The sequence below is a fragment of the Sminthopsis crassicaudata genome, chromosome 2 (genome assembly GCF_048593235.1).
Source record: "Sminthopsis crassicaudata isolate SCR6 chromosome 2, ASM4859323v1, whole genome shotgun sequence".
NCBI lineage: Eukaryota > Metazoa > Chordata > Mammalia > Dasyuromorphia > Dasyuridae > Sminthopsis > Sminthopsis crassicaudata.
Window position 1 is genome coordinate 513657882 of NC_133618.1, and position 13895 is coordinate 513671776.

General features: G+C 40.7%; 1 protein-coding gene across 1 annotated transcript; it reads right to left on the reverse strand.

Annotated features, from left to right (window-relative positions):
* Positions 1–1277: 1277 nt before the first annotated feature.
* CEBPE (CCAAT enhancer binding protein epsilon) lies at positions 1278–3996 on the reverse strand. The gene is made up of 2 exons (XM_074294233.1): positions 2869–3996; positions 1278–1926 (listed from the first exon to the last, which is right to left on the reverse strand). The coding sequence occupies exons 1-2, from the start codon at positions 3373–3375 to the stop codon at positions 1591–1593; spliced, it is 843 nt and encodes a 280-aa protein (XP_074150334.1). The 5' UTR covers positions 3376–3996; the 3' UTR covers positions 1278–1590.
* Between the last annotated feature and the right edge of the window lie 9899 nt (positions 3997–13895).

Sequence of the window (13895 nt, forward strand, 5' to 3'; positions counted from 1 at the left end):
AGAGATGGGACAGTAGTTGCCTTCAAAAAAAATTTGTTCTGGGATAAATTTATATAGAAAAAAAATCTGCCCCTCCCATCTCGGTCAGTGAATTCTTTTTGATGTCTGTTACCACTTTTCCAAGCTCTCTTGTAGCAGCTGGGGACAGAGCAGAGATCTCTGCCGCTCTGCCATTCCTTTGCTGCTTTTCATCTTATCCTTGAATTGTTAGCATGGTCAGTTACCAAATACCTATTAAATATTCAGTGTATGCCTAGTTTTGGGCTAGATCCTCTTCCATGTATACCTGTCATAGATGCTCAGTATCAATGATAATAAGTAGATGGAAAAAACTCCAGGAAAAAGATCTTGGATTTAATTTGGGTTTTGCAATTAACAAGCTGTGTAAACTGTCTCATCTCTTTGTATGTGAATTTCCTCATCTGTATGGGTATAATACCCTAACCTGCCTAATGGGGGGGGCTAGATTGTGGGATCACTTAGGAGTCCTATCCATCTATAAGATCTCTGATAATTTTATTCTAATACTGGTGTTACCATTAACTAAATGTGAAACTTTGGGCAAATTCATTTAATTTCTTTGGACTGCAATCTCTTCTCTAAAATTAAGGTGGTCTCTAAAGTCTCTTAATATTCTATGACATTTAATACAGTTGGATCTGGTATTAAGCATGCACTAGAAGACTCTGTGCTAATTACTTGGTCTGCCCAAAATACTTTAAACTTTATAAATCTTAAAGTGCTGTTTAATTTGTCATAATTATGACTTCTAACTTAAACTTACCTGACATAATACCCACACAAAGATAGTCCCCAGGTCTCTTGCTCTCTCTGCCAATTATGGTACCATATATATAGTATGCTAAGGCATCCTGATTTATGATACCACCTCATCACAGTGTGAATTTTGTTTAGTCATAGAAACACTGTTCACTAATCCTTGACACCCTCCTTCCCTGCAACCCTCACCTCCCAATGCTCTCAACAAATTAGCCCAATGATTGGGAGCAAGATACTTAAATTCTCTTAGCCTGTAAAGTGGAATTATACCTACGCTATCTAAGTCACAAGGTTGTTGGTTGGAAAGTACTTTATAAACTTTACCTTGATACAGAAATGCCAGCTAATATTACTGTTATCCCTCTCCCAAACAGTGTCATAGCAAGGGAGACAGCCACCTAGGGTGTAATAATACATGGGGAGGAAATTCAGGGAAACACAGCTTCTAAATATCACTTTTAATAAATCCCCTTTTTTAATGACAGGAAATATTTAGGTCTATGGCACATAAGTATTTATTTTTGCGGTAAGTTGTCATTTATGTTACAGGGAAGGCTAAAAACCTCCGCGGACAAGGGATGCAGTATTTCGGTGTAGTAGGGGAAGTGCAATCTTCAAACCCTGCCCAAGGTGCTGTCCCAATGCCTTGGGACTGGCTCGGCAGCTAGTCCTTTCTTGTCTGTCTTTCTGAGGGCATCCATGTACCCTCGATGTGGGAAGAAAGCCTAGGCTGAGCTGAGGGCTTCCTCCTAGGAATACAGAGGGTTGAGAAGTCGAGAGAATCGCTCCTCTGCCCATCAGCCTTGGGGTTCAGCCACAGCCCACTCCCTTGATGAGGCTGGCAGCTTCGGGGATCTGGCGGAAGAGGTTTCTCAGAGTGTCGAGCTCCTGGGTGAGCTGGTCTACGCGGCTGCGGAGCCTCTCGTTCTCGGCCATGTACTCCAGCACCTTTTGCTGCGTCTCCTGGATGCGCCTTTTGGCTTTGTCCCGGCTTTTGCGGACCGCGATGTTGTTGCGCTCCCGCCTCAGTCGGTACTCCAGGCTGTCCTTGTTCACCGCTTTCTTGCCCTTATGGGGGGGTCCGGCCGGAGAGGGAGTCTTGAGAAGAGGACTGCAGGGAGGGGCAGCTGCGGCAGCCAGTGGGCCCTGTGGTGGGAGGGGTGAGAGGAATCCAGAGATCAGGTACTGAACAGGGGGCTGGGAGAGAGCGGGAGGAATGGGAAGAAAGAGAAGGACCGACCAGAAGGGACTGTCAGATATAGGATAGTGGGGGTGGGAGCAATAAGGACAATGGATTGAAGGGGAAGAAAGTATGCGGTGGATCCCTCCCCCTGTCGCCTTCAATATACATCTTGGTCTAGGAAACACCGCCCCCCCTCCGTATCAAATCATCCATCCCCCTGCCTCCAGGCAAGCCTGCAGCCCTAAACAAGGGTTCCCCGCCTGTCCTACAGATTTCAAAGGAAGAAACCCCCAGCAGCTTTTCTCAGCCACTCATTTCACTTTCTCACACAGCTCGGGACTTTTCCCTCAATAGCTATCCTGAATCTCCCGCTTAGAAATTTATGAGCATTTCCTCTTCTCCAGCCAGCCAGACAGGAGGCAAAGGCAGGCAGCTAAGGCTGAAGGGGGGTTAACAGGACAGGCTGGAATCCACAGAGCCCTTTAGAGCGGTGTTTGGTGGAGTGGGCGCTGGGAACGGTCAGAATTCAAAGTACAACAAATGGGTTTGAGGACCCTCAGAAGATGCACAGCTCTAGAAGACTCTGTTATATTGGAATCTCAGAGCTATCCTGAGGGTTGTAAAAAGGTTCAGAATGCTCAGGATCTAGGGGTACTTTAGAATCTGCAGAACCGTGGAAGGAGGATGGTTTAAAGGGGTTTATGGTACCTCATAATCCTCAGAAGTGTATAGAAAAATGGGCTGAGGGTGGGGCATGGGCGATAATCCATAGCATTTTTTAAAATGACATCTGAGACAGAAAGGTCCAGTTTGAACTTAGAGACACCGGTGTTGGCCCGCTCAACCTCTGATTCCTTAAATAGAGGGGTCCCAAGGAGCCGAGAATGAGTGCATTAACATCTTACCTTGAGGACTCGAAGGGGCTGGTTGGGTGTTCCCAGAGCTGGGGGCAGATGCATTGCAGTCTGCCCACAGTGTGCCACCTGATATTGCAGTGGGTTATAGCTACCTCGACTAGAGCTTCTCCCGCACTCCGGCCCCCGAGGCTCTTCTTTCACGGACACTGCTCGAGGATCATATCCCTCCGCAGGGATATAGGAGTTGGGCCCTAAGCCCTTCCGGTCAGGGCCAAAGGCGTGGGCAGGATAGACGAAGGTTCTGGGGTCTGGCGGGAGGTAGTGAGGGAAGGCAGGGGTTCCAGGACCCTTGAGGCCACGAGGCTCGGATTGTGGTTTGACAGCAAAAAGATCAGAGAGGAGCTGTTCCTCACCGGATTCAATGTAGGCTGACAGGTCAATGGAGGCCTCGTGGTCACACATATCTCCTAGCTCCCCTGGCCCAGTTCGGCTGCCTGGGAACTCGAGCGATTGGCCGCCTCGTTGCTCACAGTCGTAGTAGATCCCGTGGGACATGACCTAGACCGCCCCCTCTACTCCCCGCCCTCTGGCCACACACCCTGGCCGGGGGATCCCCTCCTCTGGGTGTCTGGCTTCCCTATCCCTCTTGCTCCTTCTCTATCACCTTTCCCTCAGGATCTTCCCCTCTCCTGGCTCCTGCCTTCTCTCCTCTTCTCCCCTACTCCTTTGTGGCTTCTCTCCTCCCTCCTTTGTGCTGCTTCCTTTTCCTTTCTGCTGCGGTCAGTGGCTCTCCTCTTCCCTTTCCCCTCCTGCTCTCCCTGGTGCAATGTTGGAGGGGGGGCAGGGGGATAAGGGAAGGCTAGCAGAGGGGGACAAGGTGAGTCCTGGGAGTAGAATAGGTAGATGGTCTCCACCAAATGAGGTCCTTGGCCTGTTAAAATTGTCACTCTTTGCTGATACTCTTCTACTCCATCTGAGTAAGAGAAAAGATCAGGCTCCTGGCATTGACGAGTGTCAGTGCTCCTCCAAGCAGACCCTTTACCCTTAGCCCATGGGACCCTGAGTCCCACTTGCAGGTTACCTTGTCTCTTCCTGTAGCTCCCAAATTGCTTTGAGTAGAATAAGGTTTCAGCTCCTAGGAAAGCATTGAGAACCTTTCTGTGGCAGACCCTTAGACTAGCCTGGGCTCCACCCTTGACATAGCTCTGCCCCCTTCAGTCTGGGCTCCACCTATCTCAGGAATAGCTCCTGCCCCTCCCTTGGAAATCCCACCCCTCTAGACACCATCCTGGAGGTAGGGCAAGATAGGGTAGAACAGGGCTGGGCAATGGAGGGAAATAGATGGCTGACCTGCTGACCCAATAGTGAACCCCCCCCTTTCATGAGGATAATAAAATAGCTAAATGTCTTCCTACCACTAGTGCTGTAGTGCGACAGATGAAACTGGGGGCAAAGGTTCAGGATTTGTAGGCAGAGGTTATTTTTCATGACCCCATTTGGCACTTTTTGGAGGGGAGGGAAAATATTGGAGTTTTGCCATTCATTTCCTTCTCCAGCTCATTTTACAGATGCAAAAATTGAGGCAAACAGGCTGAATTGACTTGGCCAGGGTCACAGAGCAAGAAATAAAGGTCAGATTTGAATTCAGGAAAACAGTCTGCCATTCTAATCACTGTGTCATTTGATTGACCTGGGTTCAAATACTGGCTTTGATGTCCACTTAACCTGTGTGACTTTTAGCAAGTGAGTTCACCTGTTTCCTCATTAATAAAATGAGTATTGGACATACTGGTCTCTTAAAAATTTTTCAGTTCCAAGTTCTCTTTCTATACTCCTTCCCCCATCCATTGAAAAGGCAAGATAATATTCATTTATAATATCCATTATATATATGAAATCATGTAAAACCTATTTTCAAAATATTAGCATATGTTGAAGAGAAAAGCAAGAAAATAAATTGGGGGGAAAAACATGCTTCAATTTATGCTTGGAGCTCATCAGTTCTTTTTTTGGAGAGCATTTTTCATTAAATCCTTTACAATTGTCATGGATCTACTGGTTCCAGTTCTAAATCCTGTGATCCTGCCTGAACTTAGCAATTGGTCTTCCAGTTTCTAGTCTCTTCCTCTCTAATCCAGAATCAAATGGCAGAATCAATTTTGTTTTTTTAAAAAGCTTTTTATTTTCAAAAATATGCACAGATAATTTTTCAACATTGATCCTTGTGTATCCTTGGTGTTTCAGATTTTCCCCTCCTTCCCCCTACTCCTTCCCCTGTTATACATGTTAATATATATGCTAAATCCAATAAATGTTAACATATTTATATAATTCTCTTGTCGCACAAGAAAAATCAGATCAAAAGGAGAAAAAATAAGAAAACAAAATATAAGCAAACATCAAAAAGGATGAAAATGTTATGATTCACATCCATAGTCCTCTCTCTGGGTGATGATGGCTCGCTTTATCACAAGATCATTGGAACTGGCACCTCATTATTGGAAGGAGTCACGTTCATCAGAACTGATCATCATATAATATGGATGTTGCTGTGTACACTGATCTCCTGGTTGGCAGAATCAATTGTGTAAGGCTGACCAACTGACCATTTTACTCTCTTGCTCAAACATCGTAAGAGGCACCCTTGTTGCCTCTACTAAGAAATGTAATCAGCCTGCCATTAAGAACTCTGGACCACCTGGTTCCAACCCATCTTTCCATACTTTATATTACTTTTATAGCTATTTCCTTTTCAGAAGGATGACCTCTCTATTTGGAATATGCTCTTTGCTGCTGACTTTCAGAATTTTCATCCTTAAGGTTCAGCTTGAATACTTTCTCCAATTAACTTTCTCTTATTCTCTCCCCCCATTCCCCAGTAATCAATGTTTTCTCACTTTCATCGTGTACTTATTTCCCCTCAAGAGAATGTAAACTTCATGAAGGCAGGGCCTGTTTCACTGTTTTTATTTTCCCTAGCATCTAGCCCAATGCCTGGCACTTAGTAGGGGCACAGCCTTCAGAGGATAATGACATTGCCCTGTCTCTAGAATAGCTTTCCTTCTACCTCCCTTCCAAGAAGATCTGAGATCTTGCCTCCACGTCTGGCTTGGTTTCCCATTTGCTTAGCAGAAGCACTGCTTCTCTTCTGGGCCCACTTCCTCTTGTGAGGCTCTCTGCAATCACCTCTTTCTCAGGGAAATCTAGGAGAACCCCATGGGCCCCTCTCACTTTGTACTTCCTGGTTTCTTGCAGCAGGCTTCCCCAACCTCCTTTTCTCTCTCCACCACGATTGCCAATATCCCTCTGCTTATAGTGCTTTCCTCCAAAAACATGTTTGCCGACATTAATAGGAATGGGGAAGAAAATGAAGCTGACTTGAAATATGTTATTTTAGGCAGCATGGCTTAGTGGACGTAAAGTGTCCTAGATTCATATTCTGCTCCTGCTACTTGTTACAGTATCTGTATGAACTTTGTCAAGCCACTTAACTTGGGAACCTCAGTTTCTTTATGTGTAAAATGAGACTGGTTTGGCCTCTCATCTCTTCCAGTTCTAAAGGTAAATCTAGTACTATAATTCGATGATCTCAGAAACTGAAAAAGATGAAAAGAATGCGCTATTTTGCAGTTCCCAATTAACTGCATAATTCGGAGTAAAACTTGACAAGTTTAACTTCTAAGTAGAAAACACAAAGTATGGTCAGAATGTTGACCCAAGATTGCTATTGATTTGATCCTGTTCGTTGCTGAAAAGAAGTCTCTCTTTGTATGTGTAAGTGTGTATGTATATGTGATGGTAAAAATGAGAAGGGGGTAGTTAATAAGGACCAGGGTGAATATATTTATCTAAAGATTTGTAGATTTGGTCAAAAGAGAAAAAATTACACAGATGTGTTGAGCCAGATAATACAGAGAAAAGCATGATATAGAAAGAAAAAAAACAAAAAAACAATTGCATGGAAGTGCTTAGGAGAACTTACAGGAAATCACTTCCATGTTGAATAACACAATCTTAGGGTCATAAGAGACCTCAGAGGTCACCTAATCTAACCCAGACCTAACCTGATGAATTGTCTCTATGTTTTCTCCAAGAGTTGCTTAAAAGATCATTAATGAGGGGGAATCTTCTTTCTCCTGAAGGCAAGCCAGTCTACTTCTAGGTAATGGTAACTATTAGGCATTTTTTCTCTTTCAAAATAATTTTCTAAGGATTTTGCAAAGGTCAACATTGAAAAATTATCCATGAATATGTTTTTAAAATAAAAATCTTTACTAAAAATAATTTTGCAAAAATTTTGAACTTAATAAATAATATCTCTTCCAACTCAACCTTGAGCATTTCCACATACAAAGTAGAACACAAAAAAGGATTTTATGTGAAATTTATTGGACATATCACTTAACCTTAACCTGTGTTTGCCTTAGTTTCTTCATTTATAAAAATGGTGATATAATAGTATCTACCTCCCAGGATTGTTGTGAGGACTAAATATGATAATAATTGTAAACACTTAGCATAATACTTGAAACATAATAAGTGCTATGTAAATGCCAGCTATTATTATTATTATTATAGTCAATTAGTGGCATTCAAAACTGCTCCACTTAATCTGTGCTTCTGTGCACTTTAACAATGTTTCCATAGCATTCCTTTTTCTTTGTTTTTTTGCATTATCATTCATAATCCCCCCCCAGAATAAATAAACCCAAATTAAAAAAACAAAAAGAAACCTTTGTGATAAATAAGATATTATCAAGCAAAATAAAACTACAGTGGCCATGTCTAAAAATGCATGTTCTTTTCTACAACTTGTTTCTACCTCTGTCTATAGGTGGGTAATGCTAAATCATGGGGTCTTCTGAGAAAAACAAAATAATAAAGATAGGTCATCTGGAAATGGGACTGGTCATTGCCTTGAGCTGAGTTCTTAAGTCTTTCAATATTTTTAGCAATATTGTCATTATATAAATTATTCTCCTAGTTAAGATCACTTTACTTTGAATCAATTTTTAATTGCCAAGATTATCTGAAATTGTCTCTTTTTGCCATTTCTTACAGTTTAGTAATATACTCACATATCTGAATTTATTCTACCATTTCTCTTTGCTTTGCTTTTCCCTTCTTTTAATCCTCCCTTTAGGATCAGAAAAGGTTTTTTTTAATGTTTATTTCCCACTCACTATTATCCTCTCTTTAAATTCTCCATTCTTATTTGTTTCCCTGTTGTGTTTGGTATATTTCTTCTCCAAATTACATGTATTCGTGTTTGATTCTGCTTTCAGTTAAGAGGGAGTTTGGGTTTTTTTTTTTTTTTTTTTTTTTTTTTGATGGCCTCACTCCCCACTAAACTCTGCTACCTAATTAATATAAGGTCTGTTCAGCCATTTTCTCTAATATAATATTGAAGTGATGATACTTCCTTTTCCTTCCTCCATCTTTGTTCCTCCTTTTCTCACAACCCCAATTATGAGAAATAACAAACTCTACCCTTTTCTTCCTCCTTTCTCTATTCTTTTTTCCTCCCTTCTCTTTCCCCTCATAACAGAGCCAACCCATCCCTAGTTTCTCTGTTTTTGTTACAGAAGAAAAGGGGTTTTGTTTGTTTTCAAGGCAGCTGATGCCATCTTAGATATAATACTGGGCTTGGAATCAGGAAGATGTAAGTCCAAATTTGACCTCAGGTACTTATTAGCTGTATGGTCCTGGTCAAATCACTTAATCTATATCTACCTCAGTTTCTTCAACTATAAAATGGAAAAAATAAATAAAAACACCTCCCTCTCAAGGTATTGTGAGAATCAAATGAAATATTATAAAAGAGGTGAATGCTTATTCTCTTTTCCTTCCCTCTAATTCCTTCATTTTCTTGGAAGACAGTGTTTTCCCCATGAGATTGTTAGCCCTTTACTCCAATAAATACCTTTTTAGGTATCTTTTGAGTCTTGCTTTTGCATTTCAAAGTTTCAACTTAGCTCTTTTCATCAGGAATGCTTGAAAATCCTCTGTTCCAAAATGTCAAGAATTTCAAGAGAATTAATTTAAATTAATGAAAAAAATTCAAAGGAAGGTAGACCTAAAACTATGTTATAAAGCTGTGGTCATTAAAACCACTTGGTACTGGCTAAGAAATAGAGTAGTGGATCAGTGGAATAGGTTAGATTCATAAGACACAATAATCAATGACTATAGTAATCTAGTGTTTGATAAACCCCTAAAACTCCAGCATCTGGGATAAGAACTCACTATTTGACAAGAAATTGTTGGGAAAACTGGAAAATATGGCAGAAATTAGGTATTGATCATCATCTAACACCCTATACCAACATAAGGTCAAAAAGGGTTTATTATTTAGAGGTAAAGGGTGATACTTTAAGCAAAATTAGGAGAACAGGGGCTAGTATACCTCTTAGATCTGTGAAGAAGAAAGGAATTTATAGCCAACGAAGAACAAAGAAAATATGAAATGTATAATTTTGATTGCATTAAATTAAAAAGGTTTTATACAAACAAAACCAATACATCCAAAATTAGAAAAGAAACAGACTCAAATCCAGACTCAGACACTTAAATCTTCCTAACTTCCTACTTATGTGACTTAATCACTTAATCCCAATTGCAAAAAAAAAAAAAAAAAAAAAAAAAAGGAAAAAAGGGAAGCAGAAGGCTGGGGAAATTTTACATCCAGCATTTCTGATAAAGGCTTCATTTCTAAGATATAGAGACAATTGAATCAAATCTGTAAGAATTCAAACCATGCCCCAATTAATAAATGGTCAAAGGATATGAATAATTTTCAAATGAAGAAATTAAAGCCATTTTTAGTCATAGGAAAAAAAAATGATCTAAATCACTATTGATGAGAGAGTTGCAAATTAAGACAATCCTGAGATACCATTCACATCTCTCAGATTGACTAAGATTTTAGGCAAAGATAATGACAAATGTTGGAGGGAATGTGGGAAAACTGGGACACTGATACATTGTTGGTGGAATTGTGAATACATCCAGTCATTCTGGAGAGCAATTTGGAACTATGCTCAAAAAGTTATCAAACTGTGCATACCCTTTGACCCAGCAGTGTTACTACGGGGCTTATATCCCAAAGAGATCTTAAAGAAGGGAAAGGGACCCACATGTGCAAAAATGTTTGTGGCAGCCCTTTTTGTAGTGGCAAAGAACTGGAAACTGAATGGATGCCCATCAGTTGGAGAATGACTGCATAAATTGTGGTATATGAATGTTATGGAATATTATTGTTCTGTAAGAAATGACCAGCAGGAGGATTTCAGAGAGGTCTGGAGAGAAGAACTGTTGCTGAGTAAAATGAGCAGAATCAGGAAATCATTGTACATAGCAACAACAAGATTATGTGATAATCAATTCTGATGGACATGGCTCTTTTTAATATTGAGGTGATTCAGGCCAATTCCAATAGACTTGTGTGATGGAAAGAACCATCTGCATCCAAAAAGAGAACTATGGATGCTGAATGTGGATCAAAGCATAATATTTTCATCTTTTGTTGTTGTTGTTTACTTGTTTGTTTTTTCTTCTGTTGTTTTTTTTTTTATTTCACTTTTTGATTTGATTTTTCTTATGCAGCATGAATATGGAAATATGTTTACATTGCACATAGTTAACCTATATTAGATTTCTTGGAAGGGAGAAAAATTTGAAACATGAGGTTTTGCAAAGAGGAAAGCTGGAAACTATCTTCATTAATTTGGAAAAATAAAAAGCTAATTAAAAAGAAATCCTGCTTTACATTAAAAGTGAACTTCTTTTTCCCCTATACTATATTAAATTTTTCTGGGGAAGTTATTCTTAGTTGTAAGAGAATTTGACCTTCAAGTGTGCAGATCTTCTAACAGGGAGGTGCCAGGCATCCTGCCTTTTCTTATTACTACATGAATGGGAGTAGACTCCTTTGACTGGCTATGTCTAGTCAGAATGGGCTCTATCTTTTAAAATGGCCAGATTGAGACAATTCTCTGCTGTGTGTTCTTTTCTGTTTTGTCTAGAGAGTGAAAAGTATAGTTCACTCATGAACAGAACCTAGGAAGGGGAAAAACTTTCACCCGTAGTTTTTATTAATGGGCCTGAGGGTGTTTGTTTCTATTTTATTTGTCCTCAGTTTTAGATGTCAGTGATGATATCTTTCAGCCAGAAGTTTGAGCCGTGGTGACTTTAGAGTCAGGATTTCAAGAGGTTTGTTGCAACCAGCCAGCCTGAGCAGGGAAGCTTAAAAAAAGCCTAGCTACCTGGGACTTGAGCTTGAGGGGAAATGAGATTATACTCTATAAAAACCAAACTAATTTATGAACCTAATTTTCTACCCTTTCTCAGAGACTGAGATGGTTATAAGGAGTGGAAAATAAGGGAGAAGAATTAAATATGTGTTGAAAAGATAAGTTTGCATATTATTATGAATTTTTATATAAATACTCCTTTGTAAATTAATTGTACTGTTAGTGGTTAAATGGAATGGTGCTACAGGAGGTCTGCTTCTTACAATTAAGGGAACATTATCAGAAGGAGCTAGAGCCAAAGGCAGAGAGAGCCTCAACACCTTCTAATCTCCCTTAAGGCTACCAGAGAACCTAGGGAAGGGATGAAATATACACCTGACCTTTGGGCAATGGGAGCTTGTGATAATCAGTTTTACAAATGAGACTTTGTTTAGGATTAAATTGGGTCCTTCACTTTTTTGGGGTCCCTTGGAGAATTTTTTTTAAGACTTTAGGTATTCCAGACTTCCGGCCAAGATGGCGGCGTGGAGGCAGACAGCTGCTTGAGCTCCTCGCTTTCTCTCAGAACTTACTTCATGACAAGCCTCTGACTTAATGCTTGACCCAGAAAGAAATACACAAATTATCACCAAGAGAAGACATCCTTGAAAGTCGCCAGAAAAGGTCTGTGTTTGTTCGGGGGAGGGTCAATCAGACTGGGCGCAGACTGAGGGCAGACAGCCAGAGCAAGACAGGCAGCTCACACAGCTCAGACCGGAGGGGGAGGGGTGTGATCTCTGCCATTTCTGTGAAAGGGCTTTTGCCCCAGTGTGGATGCTCCGTCTTGGCAGCAAGCCAGGAGCAGCAGAGAGGGTGTAAACACCGGAGGTGAAGATTAAAACCCCAGAAAGCCAGCGTCTCTCAGACCCCGGCCACCCCCAACCCCCACCTGGACTGACTCGGTGCGTTCTCAGAGCCTCAGAGCACAGACTCAGTACAGTCATTGCTGTTCTGTTAGTGGCTCTCTGCTGCCCTACCCCCAGTCTGTAGAGGAAGCCCATTAATACCATCCAGCCCTATCCCCCGCAAAACAGACCAATTGTTTCTCTTGTCAGTTTGTTTTCTTTGATTCCTACTCTGACAAAATGAACAAAAAATTCAAAAGGGCTCTAACCATTGACAGCTTCTGTGTGGAGAGGGAGCAGACTTCAAATGCTGAGGAGACTAGGAACAGAATGTCCCCAGATGTATCCCCTGGGAGGGATATAAGCTGCCCCTCAATACAAAAGAACCTCATAGAGGAAATCAAAAAGGCTCTCACAAGAGAGCTGGAAGAGAAATGGGAAAAGGAAAGGGAAGCTTGGCAAGAGAGCCTGGAGAAGTCATGCCATGCATTCAAAGACAGAATGGATAAAGAAATCAAATCATTGAGAAACAAGATTAGTGAGCTGGAAAAGGTAAACAACTCCAAGGAAAACAGGATTAGTGAGCTGGAAAAGGTAAACAACTCCAAGGAAAACAGGATTAGAGAGCTGGAAAAAGAAATCAGCTCTCTAAAAAATAAAATGGATAAAATGGAAAAAAATTCCATAGAAGATAAAAACTCAATTGGACAATTACAAAGAGATATAAAAAAAGTGAGTGAAGAAAATACATCATTGAAAATTAGACTGGAACAAGTAGAAATGAATGACTCAAGGAGAAACCAAGAGGGAGTCAAGCAAAACCAGAGAAATGAAACAATTGAAAAGACTGTCAAGTACCTTACCAGAAAGACAACAGACCTGGAAAACAGATCCAGGAGAGACAATTTGAGAATAATCGGACTCCCTGAAAAATGGGAGGAAAAAAAGAGCTTGGACACCATTTTCGAGGAAATTATCAAAGAGAACTGCCCAGACATTTTGGAAACAGAGGGTAAAATAGACATTGAGAAAATTCATCGATCACCTACTGAAAGGGACCCTAAAATCAAAACGCCAAGAAATATAGTGGCCAAGTTCAAGAACCATCAGACAAAGGAAAAGATATTGGAAGCTGCTAGAAAAAAACAATTCAGATATGGAGGATCCACAATAAGGATAACACAGGATCTAGCAGCGTCCACATTAAAAGAACGCAGGGCCTGGAACATGATATTCCGAAAGGCTAAGGAACTTGGTATGCAGCCAAGAATAACTTACCCAGCAAGAATGAGCATCATTTTCCAGGGAAGAAGATGGACATTTAACGAAATAAATGAATTCCATCTATTTTTGATGAAAAAACCAGACCTACATAAGAGGTTTGATCTTCAAATACAGAACTCAAGAGACTTCTAAAAAAGGTAAAAAGAAATCTTGAGAACTATACTTCTGTCAAAAAAATATGTAAAGAACATATGTACAATTTGTCTTAGAAACTAGAGGTGGAAAGGAGATTATATCATAAAAAAGTATAAAGTGGTGGTACTACATCTCATGAAGAGGCAAAGGTAACCTATTATATCTGAGAGAAAGAAAGGAGGGAGATGAACATAGCGTGTATCAATAGACATATTCGATTTATGGTGAAACTTCTTCCACTTCATTGAAAAGTGAAAGGGAAGGAGTAAGCTAAGGGGAAGGGAATACAGTAATTTCGAGGAAAAGGGGTAAAATAAGGGGAGGATCTTTAAGGTGGGGGAGGGATCCTAAAAAGGGAGGGCTGTGAAAAGCAAGTGGTGCTTACCAGTTTAATACTGGATAGGAGGGTAAAAGGGAAGGAAAGGGGAAAAGCATAAGCAGGGGTTAATAGGATGGCAAGCAATATAGAATTAGTCCTTCTAACCATAAATGTGAATGGGGCAAACTGCCTCATAAAGAG